Source organism: Hemitrygon akajei, chromosome 20, assembly GCF_048418815.1.
Source record: "Hemitrygon akajei chromosome 20, sHemAka1.3, whole genome shotgun sequence".
In the NCBI taxonomy this organism is placed as follows: Eukaryota; Metazoa; Chordata; class Chondrichthyes; order Myliobatiformes; family Dasyatidae; genus Hemitrygon; species Hemitrygon akajei.
The window spans coordinates 13,485,765-13,507,622 of NC_133143.1; the positions used below are offsets into that span (position 1 = coordinate 13,485,765).

General features: G+C 38.6%; 1 protein-coding gene across 1 annotated transcript in view; it reads left to right on the forward strand.

Annotated features, from left to right (window-relative positions):
* Positions 1-19,023, forward strand: part of pak1ip1 (PAK1 interacting protein 1) — a 36,229-nt gene extending 17,206 nt beyond the window's left edge. The window contains exons 5-10 of the mRNA XM_073023874.1: positions 7,237-7,289; positions 8,728-8,873; positions 12,441-12,538; positions 14,051-14,150; positions 16,784-16,910; positions 18,715-19,023. Coding sequence (XP_072879975.1) covers positions 7,237-7,289; positions 8,728-8,873; positions 12,441-12,538; positions 14,051-14,150; positions 16,784-16,910; positions 18,715-18,869 — 679 coding nt within the window. The 3' untranslated portion in view covers positions 18,870-19,023. The remainder of the gene's footprint in view (positions 1-7,236; positions 7,290-8,727; positions 8,874-12,440; positions 12,539-14,050; positions 14,151-16,783; positions 16,911-18,714) is intronic.
* The last annotated feature ends 2,835 nt before the right edge of the window (positions 19,024-21,858 follow it).

Genomic DNA, 21,858 nt, shown 5'->3' on the forward strand with positions numbered 1-21,858 from the left:
CTCTGCCACAGGAAACAGTTGAGGCCGGTTCATTGGCTACATTTAAGAGGAAGTTAGATATGGCCCTTGTGGCTAAAGGGATCAGGGGGTATGGAGAGAAAGCAGGTACAGGGTTCTGAGTTGGATGATCAGCCATGATCATACTGAATGGCGGTGCAGGCTCAAAGGGCCAAATGGCTTACTCCTGCACCTATTTTCTATGTTTCTAATCTTTTTCCCATTGCTGAAGTTTCTTAAGACCAGAGATCACAGGTTTAAGTTGAAGAAGATTTTTTTCACCAAGTGGGAGGTTGGAACCTGTAACACTGCGTGAAGTGGTGGTGGCAGGGTAGCACGGTAGCATAGTGGTTAGCACAACACGTTACAGTACCAGCGACGTTCAATTCCCGCCTGCCTGTAAGGAGGTTGTACGTTCTCCCCATTGTCACGTGGGTTTCTTCCAGGTCCCCCAATTTCCTCTCACAGTCCAAAGATGTATCAGTTGGTAGGTTAATTAGTCATTGTAAGTTGTCCCATGATTAGGCTAGGGTTAAATCAGGGGTTGTTCAGTAGTGCGGCTCACTGTATCTCAATAACATTAAAAATTAAATTCTTCCAACATTTAAGAGCCATCTGGACCAGTACTTGAATAGCCAAGGCATGGTAGGCTGTGGTGCCTGTTTTGAAAGGGTGCTCCTCTATCCTGAGGCTGTGCCGTCTTATCCTAGAATCTCCCACCATGGGAAACATCCTTTCTACATCTATTCTGTCTAGGCCTTTCTTTTCTTTTTCAATCTGTTTATTAATATCAAAGTAGTGGATATACATAGTATTGCTACACAATTGTTGGGATTACATTGTTAATAGATAACATATATAATTATATATTCAGTTAGTACAAAGGTAATAAACCTCCCAAAGATGTTCAAATACAAATGTAGAGTTCACAAAAAAGGATTAACATATTGAAAAAGACAAAAAAAAAGAAAAAAAACAAATATATATATATATATATATCCCAAAAAGAAAAACTAACCTAACCAATACTAATCTAACAGAAAAAAAAACTAAGAGAAGAAGATGGACTGTTTATGGCATCAAAAAGAAAGGACCATTAGTGTCACCAGCTCCAAACCTCCCTACATATATTAACACAAGAATAGGTTTGGAAAGAGGTCAAATCACATCATATGAAAGTGTTGACTAAAAGGCCTCCAAGTCTGATCAAATTTAATAGAAGGGTCGTATATAACACTTCTGATTTTTTCTAAGTTTAAACATAACATAGTTTGAGAGAACCAATGAAGTGTAGTGGGAGGATTAATCTCCTTCCAATTCAGCAAAATCGATCTTTTAGCCATTAATGTGAGAAATGCAATCATCCAATGTGCTGAAGAGGTTAAATGGTGTGGTTCTATCATTGGTAAACTAAAAATTGCTGTAATAGGATGAGGTTGTAAATCAATATTCAAAACAGTTGAGATAATATCAACCCAATATTTTTTCAAAGCAGAACATGACCAAAACATATGAGTTAAAGAAGTGGTCTCAGAATGACATCTGTCACACACTGGACTTATATGAGAATAATAACGAGCTAATTTATCCTTAGACCTATGAACTACTTTGAACTGTATCAATGAATGTTTAGCACATATAGAGGATGAATTAACTAATTGAAATTTTTTTTGCCATTTTTCGATAGGTAAGGTAAGCTTAAGTTCCCTTTCCCAATCGTTTTTAATTTTATTAGATGCATCTGAATGAATTTTCATAATTATGTTGTAGATAGATGCTATTGCACCTTTCCGAGAAGGACTTAAGTCTAAAATTTTTTCCAAACTATCCGTAGAGTGTAAGTTTGTGAAAGTAGGAAGGACGGTATTTAAAAAGTTTCTAACCTGTAAATATCTAAAGAAATGAGATCTAGGTAAATTATATGTGTTAGATAATTGCTCAAATGACATGAAACAATTATCCAAAAATAAATCACAAAATCATGAAATACCTTTAGTTTTCCAAATTAAATAAGTTTGATCCATTATAGAGGGATAGAAAAAATAGTTAGATATAATAGGACTTGCTGGAATAAATTGATTTAACCCAAAAAAAATTCTGAAATTGAAACCATATTCGTAAAGTATATTTAACTATTGGGTTATCTAATTGTTTATGCTATTTAAAAAGGGCAAAGGGAAGCGAAGTCCCTAGAGTAGAACCCAGTGAAAACCCTTGTACCGAATTGCATTCAAGGTTTATCCAATGAGAGCTTAATGTTATATCTAAGTCCCATAACCAGAATTTCAAATAGCGAATATTAATTGCCCAATAATAAAATCTAAAATTTGGCAGTGCCAGACCACCCTCCTTTTTAGACTTATGTAAGTATTTTTTGCCTAGTCTCGGATTTTTATTCTGCCAAATATAAGAGGAGATTTTAGAATCAACACTATCAAAAAAAGATTTCGGAATAAAAATTGATGCCACTTGAAATAAATATAAAAATTTAGGTAATATAATTATCTTGATAGCATTGATCCGGTCTATCAATGACAAAGACATTGGCGACCAATTAGTAAATAACTGTTTAATTTCATCAATTAAAGGTAAAAAGTTGGCCTTAAATAAATCTATATGTATTTTGGTAATTTTGACCCCTAAATATATAAAATAGTCAGTAACCAATTTAAAAGGTAAACGTCCATATATTGGGATGTGTGTATTTAGAGGAAATAGTTCGCTCTTATTAAGGTTCAGTTTGTAACCTGAAAAATTACTAAACTGAGCCAACAAAGATAAAACTGCGGGAATGGATTCCTCAGGATTAGAGATATACAATAATAAATCATCTGCATGTAATGATAGTTTATGTATCTCATTCCCTGCGGGTAATACCAAAAATATTAGGTGATTCCCGAATAGCAATTGCTTAAGGTTCCAGAGCAATATCAAATAGTAATGGACTAAGAGGACAGCCTTGCCTAGTGCCCTGAAATAAACGAGAAAAGGGAGATCTTTGATTATTAGTGTTAACCGAAGCTACTGGGGTATGATATATCAATTTAACCCAAGATATAAATGTCGAACTAAAATTAAATTTCTCAAATACAGTAAATAAATATGGCCATTCAACTGTCAAATGCTTTCTCAGCATTTAATGAAATGACACATTCTGGAGTACTACATGAATGCCCAATATTCATTAATCTCCTAATGTTAAAAGAAGAGTACCGGTTTTTAATAAATCCAGTTTGATCCACAGAAATAATTCGAGGTAACACCTTCTCCAACCTAGTCGCCAATATCTTAGAAAAAGCCTTGGAATCTACTTTCAATAAAGATATCAGTCGATATGACGCACACTCAGTGGGATCTTTGTTTTTTTAATATTAAGGAAATAGATGCCCTATAAAATGATTGTGGTAATTTACCCAATCTAATTGCTTTTTTAAAAACTCTACCTAGCCAAGAAGAGAGAATAGAAGAAAAGCATTAAAAAAAATTCTACTGTATAACCGTCTGGACCTGGTGCTTTACCAGAATTCATTGAACGAATAATGCCTTTTATTTCTTCATCTGTAATGGGAGTTTCTAATATTAAACGTTCTTTGGGTGATAATTTCAGAAAATTCAATTTCCTTAAGAAGTCGTACATAGTATTAGGATCATTGGGGAAATCAGAATTATATAAAGAGGTATAAAAATCTTGAAAAAGATTTCGTCATGATTAACTATCAAATTATCATCTTGTTTACGGATCTTAATGATTTGACTTAATAGTCTGCACATTTATTTCTACTACCAAAGTGCATGCCATGCATTTTGCAACATTGTATTTTGTTTGCCACTTTCTTGCCCATTCTCCTAATCTTTCTCAGCCCTTCTGCATCCTACCTGTTTCCTTAACACTACCTGCCCCTCCATCAATCTTCGTATCATCTGCAAATTTGGCAAACAAAGCCATCTATTCCATCATCTAAATCATTTACATACAGCATAAAAAGAAATGGTCCCAACACCGACCCCTGTGGAACACCACTAGACACTGGCAGCCAACCAGAAAATTATCCTTTTATTTCCACTCGCTGCCTCCTACCAATCAGCCGATGCTCTAACCATGTTAGTAACTTTCCTGTAATGCCCTGGGCTCTTAATTTGGTAAGTAGCCTCATGTGTGGCACCTTGTCAAGGGCCTTCTGTAAGTCCAAATATACAACATCCACTGCATCTCCTTTTCCTATCTTACTTGTAATCTCCTCAAAGAATTCCAACAGGCTCATCAAGCAGGATTTTCCCTGAAGGAAACCCTGCTGACTTTGTACTATCTTGTCCTGTGTCACCAAGTACTCCATCACCTCATCCTTAACAATTGACTCTAATATTTTCCCAACCACTGAGGTCAGGCTAATTGGTCTATAATTTCCTTTCTGTTGCTTTCCTACTTTCTTAAAGAGTGGAGTAACATTTGCAATTTTACAGTCCTCTGGTCTGGGTGACTTATGTACCTATAGGTCTTTCAGCTTTTTGAGCACCTTCTCTCTTGTAACTGCACCCACTTCTCTTCCTTCACACACTACAACATCAGGCATACTGCTAGTGTCTTCCACAGTGAAGACTGATTCAAAATACTCATTTAATTCATCAGCCATCTCCTTATCCCCCGTAATTATTTCTCCTGCCTCATTTTCTAGTGGTTCTATATCCACTCTCATTTCTCTTTTATTTTTAACATGAAAAGAACTTTTACTATCCACTTTGATATTATTTGCTAGCTTGCTTTCATATTTTCATCTTTTCCCTTTTAATTGCTCTCTGTAGGTTTTTAATAACTTCCCAATCCTCTATCTTCCCACTAATTTTTGCTTTGTTGTATGTCTTTTTTTTTGCTTTGACAATAGCTTTGACTTCCCTTGTCAGCCATGATTGTATTAATTTACCATTTCTTCATTTTTGGGATACACAAGTCCGGCACCTTCCTCATTTTTCCCAGAAACGCACGCCAGTGCTGCTCTGCTGACATCCCTCCCAGCAGCTTCTTCCAATTTACTTTGGCCAACTCCTCTCTCATACCACTGTAATTTCCCTTACTCCACTGAAATACTGCTACATCTCCCTATCACATTTCAAGTTGAACTCAGTCATATTGTGATCACTGGTTCCTAAGGTTTAAAAAAACCCTTAAGCTCCCTAATTGCCTCTGGTTCATTACACAACAACCGGTTCCTGCATGTTAAAATTTCCGATGACTACCATAACATTGCCCTTTTGACATGCCTTTTCTATTTCCTATTGTAATTGTTCATCTCCCAGCCACTGTTGGGAAGCCTGTATGTAACTGCCATCAATGTCCTTTTACCCTCGCAGTTTCTTAACTCAAGCCACAAGGATTCAACATCTTCTGATCCTATGTCACACCTTCCTAATGATTTGGTGCCATTCTTTACCATTAGAGCCACACCACTCCCCTCTGCCCTCTTCCTATCCCTGGTTTCCTGAAGGGAGAATTTTCCCTCGCAAATTTGTTGGAATTCTTTGAGCTAATGACAGGTAGGAAAGGGAAATGAGATGCGGTGGATTTGAGATGCCAAGGTGTCACTCATGAGGTGGCTAAACAAGATTAAAGTTCATGGTGTTACAGGAAAGATACTAGCATGGATAGAAGATTGGCTGAATGCCAGGAGGCAAAGATGGGGAATAAGGAGGGCCTTTTCTGCTTGGCTACTGGTGATTAGTGGCGGCAGGGGTAGGTGTTGGGGCCTGTATTTTTCACATATGTGTCCGTGATTTAGATGGCTTTGTGACCAAGTTTGCAGAGGTATGAGCTATGTGGAGGGGCAGGAAGTATTAAGGAAGCAGGGAGTCTAGATTAGGAGAATAGGCAAAGAAGTGGTAGATGGAATACAGTGCAAGGAAGTCTATGGTCATGCACTTTAGTAGAAGAAATAAAGGTGTAGACTATTTTCTAAATGGGGAGAAAATTCAGAAATCAGAGGTACAGAGCCCTAGTGCAGGATTCTCTAAAGGTTAATTTACTGGTTGAGCCAGTACTCAGGAAGACAAATGCAATGTTAGCATTCTTTTCGAGAGAGCTGGAATATAAAAGCAAGGGTATAATGCTGAGATGTTATAAAGCATTGGTCAGACCATTTTTGGAATGTGGAATATGAATATGAATTTGGAACAAAGGATGTGCTGGCATTGGAGAGGGTTCAGTGGAGGCTCATGAGAATGATTCCAGGAATAAAGATTAACGTATGAGGCTGTGGACCTGTACTCATTGGAGTTTAGAAGAGTTGCAGTGGGGTGGGGGAGGAGAGGATCTCAGAAACCTATCATGACCTGAAAGGCCTAGATAAAGGATTTTAGAAATGGTTGGTGCCTGGTTTGGTATTGGGAATCCATCCATGGGTTGTTGCTCTTACTGTGTTTCAGTTTAATGAAAACTGTAGGGATCATTAACCAACAGAACTGACATGACTTTGTCACCATGTCCACTTTTGGGGGTGGGAAGTATAGATGCAATACTGCAATATTTTTAAACTCTGGGCTATCTTGATGTGTTTTTCAGTTTTTGACAAAGTTGCATTCATTATAGAAAGATTTTAGACATTTCTGCATGCCAGGCAGGTCAGAATAGTTAAGGGATCCCAAAATTGATTCAAAATTAGCTCAATGCAAGTAAGCAAATGATGTCTTTTGTGACTGGTAGGCTGTTACCAATGGAATTCCACAGGGCTCAGGATATAGTCCCTCTTTACAATTTATACAAACCTAAATGTATGGTTCACGATAAAGATGTTTTGCAGTTGGGGCAAAAATTGGTCGTATGGTTGGCAGTAACAAGGAAAGGATGGTGGTAGGGTCTGGAATTTGCTGTCTAAAAGGGTGGCAAAGGGGGAAACACTACTCATATTTAAAGAACTAGTTGTGGACTAGAAGAGCTGTGACCTGCATGTCTATGCACATGAGACTGGAAGGTGGAATTAGGTTGAGTAGTGCTGAATGGTCTTATCTGTGTCCAAAAAATTCTGTGGGTTTCAATGGTTATTTCATTAATGTACTCCAGCATCTGAGCGACTTCTCTGCAAAACAGATGAACACAATAAAGTACAGATATTTATTGGCAAGGGATATGAATAGCAATTATTCAAATGTACCAAAGTGGACTCTATAGGAAAAAGTTGAGCTTACCCTTTACGCCACAGTATGACAAGTGATACAGCTTTTCCAGTAATTCATGTATTTTTATTTTTTCAGAACATGGAATCTAATCGATGGAAAAGCTGCATTTGTGAAATCAATAAAACAGAGTAAGTTGCTTCTGTACTTCTGAGCTTGAGGCCTGAGTCCGTTGAGTGGTGCCTAAAAAGTCTTTAGTTAACCACAACAGAACTTGTCTTCTGTTGAGGGAAACCCTGGGAGGGCAGCTCCGACTCCATTCTGGATGCCACGCTACACCACCCCGGTAAAGCACAATGGCTTTGTCTCTAGCAGCTGCAAACAGGCTTCAGGCCTAGTCCTCACTGCAACTGAGGCCAGGGAGCACACCTGCTGTCAGAGTCGCTTTTCATTCTGAGATTCTCTGACTCGAGAATCAGCAAGAAACTCTCCCCAGCATCGAGGGAGAGAGTGTGATTGCTCAACTACAGAGACCACCATCCGTAAATCTGCCGCAGCAAAGTCCTGATGTTCCATCTCCTATGACGCCTCCTGGAGGAGCCATCTTCCAAGCCGTGTCTGGAGAATGTCAGAAAACGGTTGGCTGACGAGTTTCAGGAAAGGGAACTCATTTGCTGATTAATAAAATGCAGTTTGAGTGTCAGTTGCAGATCAGGACCTTGATCGAACTCTACCCACCTTGAAAAGGAGAACAAAACATTAAAGAGAGCAATTTAAGCTGTTCCTGCAGGTGAGCTTGAAGAGGCAGCCATCCTAACTCCATTGTCCAAAGGAAACAGCAAGCAATTGGCTGATGGTTTAGGCCTGCAGTAATTTAAGTTCTTAGTGTATAGTAGGATCTTGAATTATGTTTAAGTAGAGCAGCAGCATCTTTTGTTGACTCCATAGAAGCTGCTGTAACCAGTTGCACTGCTATCTTGCCAGAAGTCACTGGTTTTGAATCTCGTGGGCTTTAATTTTTTTTAAACATCCAAAATCTTTGCTAAAGACCAATGTAGACTACATTAATCTCACTGGCCTCATTACCTCCTCAAAACATTCCATTCTGGTCAATGGTCATGGAGTTCCCTTGACAAATCCATGCTGAATATCCTCACTTCACTTATTTCCCTTTTGAAATTCATCCCTAATGCTTTAAGCTGAAAAGGAATAGAACAAGCTTTTCTTACTATGGACTTTGGATTTGGCAGAGGGAACACACTTGCCCTGAATTCTCTCTGTCATTTGTTTTTAATTGAGTTGGTTTGAACTAGTAGGTTAAAGTCCATTTTGACTTGTAAAATTGGCTTTCACTCATTTTACAACATTTATTATTTTTGTCCTTTTCCATAATTGTACTAAATCAATTGTTCTGAGTACGGTTATAAAGTTGTCTCCCATTGATGTTCCCTTAAGCTGCACATCTCCCCATCTTTTTTGAGCTTGTACTAGTTAATAATTATGGACTTGTCTGGTGTGGTGAAGACATTGCATTATTATTTAGGAAGATGTTTCATAGCATTTGTCTTTGTTGCAACTGTCACTATATAGAGTGGTGCTGCTTATGGCCCATTATATTTGTTGTTTTAGATGCTCACATTGTTCTGTGGTCCCCCAGTGGAGACAATTATGTTGTGGTTTCAAATAACCAATTGGATATTTATACTCTGAAAACAGCCTCCATCAGTGGTACTATCACCTGTGATAAAAGGATCTTTTCAGTGACATTTATAACGGTATGTTTGTATTTGACTTTCCTTGACTTGCTTGTAAGGATTAGACTTCCAAAAATGTGGTTAAGTCAGTTAAATTTTTCTTAATTGTTCTGCCTTAACATTTTCACCCTTATTTCCTTTAAAAAGAGCTAATAAAGGTATAGTGAATGTGTCATCTTCTATTATTTAACAGAAGGGATTCACTTTCTTTGTAATCCTCACATTTGCTAGAAAATTGAGATTCTTCTCTCCTTCCACATAAGTGGAAGACAAGGTGAAGGAGAATCTGGAGATCAACAGCTTCTACAGATATATTATGAACCAAAGGATAGCAAGGAACAAAATGGGTCCTTTTGAAGATCAATGTGGTCATCTATGCATAACACAGAAAGAAATGGAAGGGATCTTAATTCAATTGTTTTTTGCATCTATACTTACTTGGGAGATGGACACTGTGTCTTCAGAACTGAGGCAAAACATCAATAAGGTCATGGGCAGTATCCCGATTACAGTGTTTGCTGTCTTGAGGCAAGTTAGGGTGGGTCAGTTCCCAGGGTCTGGCAAGCTGTCATCTTGGACCTTGTGGGAGGCTAGTGCAGAAATTGCAGGGGTCCTTGCAGAAGTATTTAGAATGTCTGTAGCCACAAATGAGGTGCTAGAGGATAGCTAATGCTGTTCTGTTGTTCAAAAAATGTTCTTAAGCATAGCAAAGAAATTATAGGCTGGTGAGCCTGATGTCAGTAGTGGGTAACTTATTGGAAGATATTCTAAAGAACTGGACAGGGCCTAATGGTGGATAGTCAACATGGCTTTGTGTGTGGTATGTCATGTTTAACCAATCTTTAAGTTATCTGAGAAGCTTACCAGGAAAGTTGAAGATGGAAAGGCAGTGTATGTTGTCAAAGGCACTTTGGCAAAGCTTTTGACAAGGCTCCACTTGGGAAGCTGTTTCAGAAAGTTTAGTCACTCGGCATTCAGGATATTGTAGCAAATTGGATTCAACGTTAGTATTGTGAGAGAAGTCAGAGTGGTAATAGATGGTTGCCTCTCTGACTGGAGTTGTTGTTTGTCATCTATATCAACAATCTGGATGATAACATAAACTGGATCAGCAAATGTGCCGATAACACCAAGACAGGGCATGTAATAAACAGGATAGAAGGCTCTTAAAGCTTGCAGTGGCATCTGGGCCAGCTGGAAAAATGAGTTGAAAATTTTAATGCAGACAAGGTGAGATGTTACATTTGGGAGGACAAACCAGGGTAGGACTTGAAAAGTAGGTCTGTAGTAGAACGAGTGACCTGGGAATACACAGCCATAATTCCTTGATAGTGGCTTCACAGGCAGATAGGGCCGTGACGAGGGCATTTGGCACATTGGCCTTCAGTGCAGCATGGTAGTGTAGCGGTGACATATTGCTTTATGTCGCCGGGACCATAGGTTCAGTTCCTGCTGCTGTCTGTAAAGAGCTCGTACGTTCTCCCTTTGACTGTGTGGGTTTCCTCCCACATTCTAAAGATGTATAGATTAGTAGGTTAATTGGTCACATGGATGTAATTGGGCACGGGCTCACTGGGCTGGAAGGACCCATTACTATAGGGGTGTCAAACTCATTTTAGGTCACGGGCCGGATTGAGCAAAATGCAGCTTCATGAGGGCCGGATCAGTCGGACGCGTGCGAACGCAGCTTTCGTTGCCTCCGTTTTTTCAGCCTGCTCTCATGTGTCTCAGTCTCTGCTATAACTACAAAGTGTTTCACTTTACAAATTCCGTTTCTTATGAAGAAGACTGCCGAATAAACACTAAAAACCCTGAAAACCTGGTACCTGAATAAACTCAGCATTAGCCAGATCATACGACATAGGCGCTTTGATTACTGGGGCCAGCTTTAATAGTAATTAGATATTATCTCGCGGGCCAAAGATAATTCCACCGCGGGCCGGATTTGGCCCGCGGGCCTTGAGTTTGCCATATATGCATTACTATGTTGTATTTTAAATAAGAAGAAATAGAATCAAAATGAACAGGAGTTGAGATGTTGTGTTAGAATTGAATAAGATGTTGTAAGACCTAACTTGGAGTGTTATGTGCAGTTCTGGTAATCTACCTACAGGGAAGATATCAATAAGATTGAAAGAGTACAGAGACTATTACAAGGATGTTGCCAATACTTGTTATAGTTATAGGGAAAGTTTGAATAGGTTAGGACTTTATTTTCTGGAGTGTAGGAGAATGAGGGGAAACTTGGTGGTGTACAAAATTATGAAGGGTATAAATAGGGTAAGTACAAACAGGCTTTTTCCACTGAGTTTGGGTGAGACTAGAAGTAGAGATCATAAGTTGAAAGGTGAAATATGTAAGGTGAATTTGGGGGAGAAATTCTTCAATGAAGAACATGTCAAAACAGGTTAAACTGTACAGTGTTGGAGGACGTACAGTAGCTGATAGTTCTCTTGGCCCTCTTTTGTTTTGGATGCTGGTAGTTTGACACTGTTTGATAGTTGACATAATCTTTTAAATATGGGCTTGCCATAATGCAAAGTAAACACAGATAAGCAGGTACATAACATTGAACCTATGGTAAATACAAGGGAAATGCCTTTGAATTAGCACCGGAAGATTAGAAATATTCTCAGCTTCCATGCCAACTAATTTAACACCACAACTAAAGCAGGTAGTAGAATATTAGAGGATATATCACACAGTACAAAACATTATAGGTATTCCTTAATCTGTTTTGTGCAGTCCAGAGACTGTAATTGAAAGAAAATGGAAACAGAAGGCATCTAGCATTTTGACCCAAAAAGAGACTGTCAAAATTGTACTTCAGTGACTTAGCTAGCTGAAGTCTTTGAGTATCAGGTGAGGGGGTGTGGAAACAGATGCTGGAAATCTAAACTTAAAAACTGAAAATGCTGGTAACACTCAGCAGGTGAGGCAGCATCTGTGGAGAGAGAAATGATTAACCTTTGGGTTAAGGACCTTCCATCACCATTGAGAAGGTGAGTGAGTCTAGGTAGCTGAGAATTTAGGGCGATGGATGGAACAAAGTCTGTAATGGAGTGAGATGATCAGAATCAGGTTTATTATCACTGACATATGCTGTGAAATTTGTTGTTTTGTGGCTGCAGTACGTTGCAAAATTGCAATAAATACTGTAAGTTACAAGAATTAATATAAATAGGGCTAAATAGGAATAGCGAGGTAGTGTTCATGGACCTGATTGCAGAGAAGAAGAAGTTATTCCTAAAATGTTGAGTGTGTGTCTTCAGGCTCCTGTACCTCCTTCCTGATGATAGTAATGAGAAGAGGGCATGTCCTGGGCAGTGAGAGTCCTTAATGATGGATGCTGCCTTCTTGAGGCATTGCCTTTCAATGGTGGGCAGTCTTGTGCCAGCTGAGGTATGGTGCAGAGATGGGGACTTTAAACCTGCTGTACTTTTGTAGACCTTTGCGGTCATTGGGATTGCCAGTATTTCCCAGGAAGACCAGGTGCCTTATGTTGAAAGGCATTATTTTACAAGAATTCCTACAATTAAATTAATTTTATTTTGGTAATAATATTAAGTATGTTTCATTGATTAACAGGAGTCTATCATTGCTATTGCTGGAGATGAAGAACATGTTAGACTGTATGACATAAACTCAACAAACTGTCTTTCTGAATTCAAGGCTCATGAAGCCAGGTATTGTTGGACTGAAACTTCATTAATATTGTTCATTAGCATTTAGATGGAGATGTCCTTTCTGGATAAATGTTCCTTTAATTCTACACCATATCCTTACTGAACCTTATGGATTACATTAATGTCCCAGTACTGGTACTTACTCAGCAACTCAATCGATCCTTACATTGTTCACTGGTCCTCAATAATCATCTTCTGCAAATTCCCCCATTTCTATGTTCATCTCTAGTTTGTTTATCACCATTTTGCTCTGGGAAATTCTGTCTGCCTAATGCTTTTTTGAACAGTAAATGCCCTTTCTCCTGGTCTCTCGTTATCTCCAGTTGCTGTTATCCAGGGTAGGGGAGTCTAAAGATGAAAAGCAAAAGTTTAAGGTGAAAAGGATAACATTTAAAAAGGACCCAAGAGTGTTGAGTATACGGAATGAGCTGTAAGAGAAAGTAGTGGAGTCGAGTACAATTACAATGTCCAACAGACATTTGAAATGGTTCATGAATTTGAGAGGCTTAGAGGGATTATGGGCCAAATGCAAGCAAATGAGACAGTTAAGGAGGGTGCCTTTGGCATAGATGAGTCAGGCCAAAGGGTCTGTTTCTGTGCTGTATAACTTTCTGACTCTGTCTAGTTTAGACTATCCATATTGTGTGTTGTCTGAGCCTGGTTTAGTAGGTCAAGTTAGGATTTATTGTGGACCATGATTTGTTCTTTCTAGACCTTCCATAATTTTGAAAACCTTACTCTGAACTTTTGCTTCATTGTCTGTCTAAAATTATGAATACTGCTGATATTGTCAGTTTTTGGTTTTGACGTCTGGTGATTCTGCAGTTTAAGTCATTTCTACTATGAAATCTTCTCCATTGGAAAATATTTGTATTTAAATATCATTTAGTGTTTTCTCAGAGATTCTGCCTCACAGTTAAAGGATTGTTTTTGGTTTTCTACAAATTCTAGTCTTGTTTATAGGATGATCAAGAAGGAAATAAGGTAATTGATCAGTTACTTGTTCTGTTTTAGTTGTGTTTGTTGAGGGTTAAATATTGTCCAGATTATAAGGACAACTTCTTCGAAACAAGGCAACTCCCATTCTTTGAACAATACAGAGGAGCTTTTATCTTTCTATGAACAGACAAGACTCCAGTTAATCGAAGACAATGTGACCACTCCTCTGCGCATCTGAATAGTCAGTCACTGCTGTGAGTTTAAGTTCTGTACAAGGGTTTGATCCTGTAATCATCTGATTCAAGAGAAAAGTGGTATCTGGAGACACAAATTAACATTAAAAAGATCTGATCAGTTCTGGACTATGATTAGTCTGTGTTGAAGGAGGGTGCTACCCACTCACTTGGGTATGTTATGACTTTGATAACAGTGGTTGGGGGAAATAATGCCTTTGCACATAGCATATTTCAAACAAAGTCTTATGTCTGGGCATTGGAAGGAATTTCTCTTTAGTCCATTAAATTCTCCATTCTGTTACTAATTACATAACCTAAACTTTTGAATTTTCTTTAGAGTGAAAGTGTTGTACTTCTTTCAAGTGGGACAGAATAACATTCTTGCCACTGCATCCAGCGATGGCTACATTAAACTATGGAAGCTGAACATTGAAGTGGTAAGTATTCATCTTGTCTTATGAATATTAAATACGAAACCAAGAATATGATGGGGGAAGGAGAGAGCTGCTGGTCAAATGGAGCTGTGATGAAAATTCAGCAATGAGAGATATTAATTACTTTCTCTGTCTCCACAAATGTTGCCTATTCCATGCTGAATCTCTAAATAGCAATAATTTTTTAAAAATCTTTTATATTTTTATTTGTATCACTGTTCCTACCTACTTACCTATTATTATTTCATTTACTACCACTTACCTAGGATTGCCTGCCTCTAAAAAGATGTACTCTTCTCTCTGTTGCGATTTCTGATTGCCATGTTTTCCATTTTTATATCACTGTTTATCATTAGCTAATTCTGATGGAAAGTTAACAACTTGAAACATTTACTTCTTTTATTCTTAATATGGGCTGTTTCACTCTTGGAGTATTTGCTGGTATAATTTAATTACCGTTCCCAAATATATCTTGCAAAAAAAAACTGAAAATGCTAGAAACTCTCAGCAGGTCAGACAAATCTATGGGAAGTTTTCAGGTTGAAAATCTTTCATCAGAATTCCAAACGGGACAAAAGAAATGTTAAACCTCAGGGATTTGGAGGAAGTAGTGTCTCTCAAAAGGTAAAACCCTGAAGATGAGCTTTAAATAGGGTCATCATCATTATGGGCCATGTCATATGATGTTGATGATCATGGTCTTTCTGACCATGATTATTCTTGGCAAATTTTTCAGGAAATGGTTTGCCATTGCTTCCTGGGCAGTATCTTCACAAGACTGGTGACCTCAGCTATATCAATATTCTTCAGAGATTATCTTCCTGGCATAAATGGTTGCATAACCAGGACTTGTGATATACTCTAGCTGCTCATATGACCATTCACCACCTGCTCCCATGGCTTCATGTGACCCTGATTGGGGGGCTAAGCGGGTGCCCAAACGTGACCTGCAGGCTAGCGGAGGGAAGGAGCACTTTACATCTCCTTTGGTAGACACAAATCTCCGCCCTGTTAACCAGGGTATGTGGTCAATCAAATAGTGCCCAGCAAGAGTGCCAAAAATCAGAAAGGAGCGTTTGCAATCTCTTCAGCCAGAAATGGCAAGTGACTTATCCACCTCTGCATTCTCGTGAAGCTGGTCGTCAGCCAGTTTGGGGCCAGAAACAGCTGAACACAGTCCACCTAGAAGATGCAAGTCAGAAATTTGATGAATAACTGTATGCCTGATTAAATACAGTTTCAATCACAAGCCAGAAACTTGTCATGATTTAGAGCAAAATAACTGTTTGATCAGTCTTGCAATTATAACCTTAAATACTCCATATGTTCTATTAGCAGTATTGTGATAACAAGGGTGTCTCACAACACGAATTACTCCAGATGCCTGTGACAGGCATTTAGCATATTGTAGCCACAGTGCCTACCATCTGCAAAGTGCATCCAGCAGTTTGCTGATTTGACAGTACCTAGCATATTATTATCTCTATTGTTTGGAAGGGCAAGTAACAAAAGATGGGGGTGAGAGAGAACGTCTTTTGTAAGTTTCAGTAGAAGCTACGTATGTAGCATCCTAACTTGAATATTTTTTAGGAATACTGTATTTCCATTACTGGGTATGTAAAATCTAAGAACTCAAACTTAACAGCATTTTAAAACATGCAGATTTTAATGATCCATTAGGATGAGTGACCACCAATTCTTGAGGGTAATTTGGGAAGGGCAGTAAATGCTGTCTTTGCCCATGTATTGAGAACATACTAAAAGTTTTAAATTAATTTTTAAAATTAGTTTTCATAGATTTTTTGTAGCCATAAGTTGCTTGGTCTTATCCATATGTTCTATTAACAGTATTGTGATGACAAGGGTGTCTCACAACATGAATTACTCCAGATGCCTGTGACAGGCATTTAGAACATCTCAGCCCTTGGAGCGGCACAAAATGTTGAAAGCATTGTTAGTTTATTTATAACACCTTTATCCAAGGATTCTATATGCTTGCCAGTTTTCGTGAACTTTGATATTTCCATAGAATCTTTGTCAGTAATGTGGGAGCTGTCGGCGTTGTCAGGCTGCTCTGCAACATTACTGACAGAACTCACTCAGTCAAGTAGAGAGAATGCCTTCTTTTACTCAATGACAAACTGATATTGAAGAGAGCTTTACACTAGCATGTCCAATTTAGCATCCCACCAGCATTCTGCCAGTGGTGTTTAGTTTCAAAGCAGAGTGATGATGAAGCCCATTGCTATTTTTGAGTCTGTCTTGCCAGATAAAAATGTAGAGATCGCTGATGCAAAAAAAGAACTCAAATACAATGAAACCTTTGAAATAGAGTTCTGTGTGAAACAGAAATGTCAGGAATATTTAAAGCTAAGAGAGAGCTAGTGAAAATAAAAGAATTCTGGATCAACCACAAACACAAGAAAGTATATCAGTTGAATGGTCAATGTTTTTAGTGTTAAGTACAGGAATTACATCCTGCTCTCCTCTCAAAGTTTGAGAAAATAAAGGGCATCGAGGAAACATTTTTAAAATATGGGACAGAAGACATTAACAGAATGAATTGGTTTAAAAAGATCTAATCTGCATCTGTAGATGATATTTGCAATTTATTTCTCTGTCTATTTACATTCCAGATTCAAAGTGGTCCATTACTGCTAAGTGAAGTAAATACTAAAGCCCGGCTTACTTGTCTAGCGGTGTGGCTGTCAAATCCTGCATGTGTTCCACAAGAGGCTGAGGAACAAGGCTCTCACTGTGATGGTATGGAGGCACATTTGCATCTTTGCTTGTCTACTCTCTGCTCTTGCAATTCTTACCCCTTGAGCAACCATGATTTTAATTGCTTATCTGTTGGTGTCCATGTCTTCAACTATGATGGCACTGGAGCTTCTGAAATTCTTTCCTTCAACCACCTCACTGCATCTTTCCTCCTGTTAAGTTGGTCCTTATAGTCTACACTTTTGCTCAGACATTGGTTTCCTGCACGTCTTACATGACATGGTGCCAAACTTTATTTGCTAATATTCCCCTGAAGCACCTTGGAGTGCTTTAATGTGTTAAATATCAAGAAAAAAGCTGAAGTAGTAACTGTGGTAGTGTCAATCACCAAGCTGAAAACTTTTTGTAGACTGGCTCATTTGGACACCTGGACACATTTAGATTGCCCAGACTTGATTGGCATCTTAAGGTTGATTGCTATAAATAGTGATCGTTCATAGCTTTTCATTCAGTAATTTTGTGACCTGGTTTCATACTTCTGACATCAATATGAAAGAAAGTTGTTGCTTTGAGAAGAATTAAACGCTGTTATCTGTGAAGTAGGCAAAACCATTTTCAGGATTTTCCCTGAGAACATCTGGAAATATGACTTGTACCATCCGCACCTTTCATGACCATAATTTTTATGAAATGTGTTCACAACCTGAAACTCTGTATATCTCCCATTCCACTGCAATACTTTTCCACCAAGTATCAAACTAAGCCAGAGACTCCCTTTATTCCTAAAGTCTCTCCCTGCATTCTGCAGTCCAGCTGCACAGAGAAATCTTGGAGATTGTTATGGAGATGAATGTTATGGAGGTCATCTGCCAACATAAAGCTGAGAGATACTCATCTCTTGGTGACCTGAATATGACTGGCTTGCCAGCGAGTAAGGGGTGGTAGGTCAGAGCTAAGGTAGGTATGCGTATAACTCTTCCAGTGTGCCAGCTTTCAAACTAAAACTTGTAGAAATATTAGCAGTCACTCTAGGCACTTGCAGGTTAGCTGGGCAAAGGATCTGATCCACGTAACTGCACTGCAAATGGATGATGCCCTTGAGATTTTAAAAATAAAGTTCATTTGCATAGACTTCAAGAAAACTTGGTTTCTACATTTTGCTAAATAGTAGGAAGATAGTGGAGCAAACTTGCAGACAAATTGCAGATTGGTGCAAGAACAATAAAGTGATAAAAATGAAGACTTCAACTGTCCTTCTGTATGCAGGGAAATTAATAAAAAAGCAAAGAGAAGCAGGCATTCTGAACATTGAGTTCCAAATTATTCTTGATTAGTATGTGTCAAACCCATCAAGGAAAGATTCCTCACCAGTCTGGAAAATGGTATCGGGCAAATGCAGCATATTTTGAGAGAACCAAATTGGGAAAGTGCTGCCATCATATTTAGATTAGTTGTAGAAAAGGGACAATCAATTCTGGAAGTATTCGGCAGGGTTTCACCCATAAATATGGTATTTATTTGAGTAAAATGCTAATCTTCTCAAAATTATTGCTACCGATACAAACCAAATGAAGATCTTCAAGTGAATTTGGAAATTGTTGGACTATTTTAAATATGAATATGAGATTTCAGTGTAATTATTTCAGAGGACATTATTAATGGAATCTGTATCTCCATATACATCTGGTATCTAATTAGAAAATTTACATTTTTGTAACAAAACCTACTGGAAATGATAACCTTTGAATCCTTGATCTTAAATCTGATGGATTAGACAATACTGTCATTAAATAATAATTAATTTTTCTCTTGAAGTTTTAATTCTCCTGCATTTGTTCTGTTGCAGAAGTTACAGCTACCAAGAAATATTATAAAGAAGGGAAAAATGAACTGAAAGCAACTCCTGAGGTTGAGATCATTCATCCAAAGACAGAGCAAATTTTACACAAGAGGAAAACAGTTGTTAAAACAAAAGAGAGAAGAAAGAAAATGAAACAATAAATCAACTTGAAATAAACTCTTCCCTTTGTGTCAAATAATGTGCAGCCAAATTGATCCATGGATAATTACAAAGACTATTTTAATGGTTTTATATTTGTAAAGAGAATATGTGGAGGATTTCACATTATCCAAATAAAACTGCTTTCTTATATCAGTCCTTTGGTACCCCAAAAATTACTGGATTACTAAACAGGAAGCCTAATTGCAGTTGCCAAATTAGAGTAAGAACCTGTTTCCAGCACAAGATGCATGCAAATTTGTTGTACTGGTGTCTAAATCCATCCTAATTCAAAGCACCAAGGATATGCTCTGTGGCAGGTTCTGGCATGAAATGGTGTCTTGGTGTGGATGGGTTAATCACTTCCCTTGGAAAAAGTCATTAAAACTTAAAATTGAACTCCGAAGATTTAATTGCAACAGTTAAATGTTAGAAATTGTAGAAGTGATTGGACCAAGTAGTATGAAGGGGAACTGATAAGGAAGATGGATAGAAACCAGTGGGATGTTAGAGGTAGCTGAGGAAATTGTGAAGGTATTAGTAATAATCTTTCAAGAATCACTAGATTATAGAATGGTTCCAAAACACTGGAAAATTGCAAATGCCATTCCACTCTTCAAGAAAAGAGAGGCAGAAGAAAGGAAATTATAGGCCAGTTAGTCTGACTTCAGTGGTTGGGAAGATGTTGGAATCAATTTTTAAGGATGTGGTTTCGGGGTACTTGGAGCCACATGATAAAATAGGCCATAGTCAACATGGTTTCCTCAAAGGAAAACCTTGCCTGACAAACCTGTAGGAATTCTTTGAAGAAATAACAAGCAGAATGGACAAAGGAGAATTGGTTGACGTTGTATACTTGGATTTTCAGAAGGCCATTGACTAGGTGCCACATATGAGATGCTTAACAAGTTAAGAGCCCATGCTGTTACCAGAAAGATATACTAGCATGGATAAAGCAGTGGCTGATTGGCAGGAGGCAGAGAGTGTGGGGGTGTGAGCCTTTTCTGGTTGGCTGCCAGTGACTAATGGTGTTCCACAGGGATTTGTGTTGGGACCACTTCTTTTTACATTATATGTCAATGACTTCGATGATGGATTTGATGGTTTTGTCACAAAGTTTGCATAAGGTACGAAGATAGGTGGAGGGGCAGGTAGTTTTGAGGAAGTCAAGAGGCTACAGAAGGACTTCGACAGATTAGGAGAATGGGCAAAGAAGTGGCAAATGGAATACAGTGTCAGGAAGTGTATGGTCATGCACTTTGGTAGAAGTAATGAAGGGATTGATTATTTTCTAAATGGAGGCTAGAAAAATCAAAGGTGCAAAGGGACTTGGAAGTCCTTGTGCAGGATACCCTAAATGTCAATTTACAAGCTGAGGCTGTGGTGAGGAAGGCAAATGTGATGTTGGCATTCATTTCAAGAGGACTAGAATATAAAAGCAAGGATATAATGTTGAGGCTTCATAAAGCACTGGTGAGGCCTCACTTGGAGTATTGTGAGTAGTTTTGGGCTCCCATCTTAGAAAGGATGTGCTGAAACTGGAGAGGGTTCAAAGGTGTTTCACGAAAATAATTCCAGCTTTGAATTGCTTGTTATATGAAGAGTGTTTGATGGCTATGGACTTGTATTCCCTGTAATTCAGAAGAATGAGTGGTGATGTTGAAACCTATCAAATGGTGAAAGGCTTTGATTGAGTGGATGTGGAGAGGATGTTTCCTATGATGGGGAGTCTAAGACCAGAGATCCCAGCCTCAGAATAAAGGGGTGTCCTTTTAGAACAGAGATAAGGAGGAATTCTTTAGCTAGAGAGTGGTGAATCTGGAAATCATTTCCACAGGCAGCTGTGGAGACCAAGTCTGTATGTATATTTAAGGCAGAGGTTGATAGATTTTTGATTGGTCAGTGTATGAAGGGCAGAAGATTGGGGCTGAGAGGAAAAATAGATCAGCCATGATGAATTGCTGGGCCAAATGGCCTAATTCTACTCCTATGGTCTCGGGTTATAGATGAAGGGATACAGTATAAAGGAGCCTAGCATTTTGGAGGTTCTAAGTTGCGGTTTTCTGGAGATTATCTAAGATGCAAAATTGGGCATCTAGTGTAAAATTTGGCTTTGAGTCAATTCCATATACTGAGTTTGGATAGAAAATTGCAAAATGTTGGGGAGAAAGCAATGGAGACATGAAGTAGGGTTTGACTATAGAAATCAGCACCTGTAGGACTGAACTGGGCATTCCTGGCTGTCAGACATTGGGGATAAATAGTGGTGTACTCCACTTCCTGTAAAGATTTCAGAGAGTTGTGCTGCCCTGATGTTAATGGACAAATAATGGGCAGGATTGGGCTGTGTCAGGGTCATGCCTCCCCACTTGGGCTGAGAGGAAATGGGTCACACGTAGTTTCTCTAAGTCTTTAAGCCTCTGCCGCCAACGTGAGATCATCCTTCAGAAGGGTGAACCCACGGAAATCATCTGACCCAGACGGTGTATCTGGCCAACTGATGAAGACCTGTGCTAATCAACTGGCTGGAGTGTTTACTGACATCTTCAACTTCTCGCTACGGCTGTCTGAGTTAACCACCTACTTCAGTCACAACAGTGCCCAAGAAGGATGTATAGGTTTTCACAAATAAAATGGTGGAGGCGTTTTATGTTTCAAAAAAACATAGCAACTCACTGAATGCCAAAAACTGAACTCAAAGTGGGCTTAAAAAACCCCTGCAACACACACAAAATGCTGGTGGAACGCAGCAAGCCAGGCAGCACCTATAGGGAGAAGCACTGTTGACGTTTTGGGCCGAGACGAAGGGTCATCGAGTCAGACTAGGCTTATTAAATGAAACCCCAACTCAATGTTGGTGGTTGTAATTTATGTACATTTCCGCTAATTACGTTATTCTACAAAGGTAACCTGCCTAATGACTATCATCCAGTAGCACTTGGGTCCACTGTGATCAAGAGCTTTGAGAGGTTGGTCATAAAGCATGTCAGC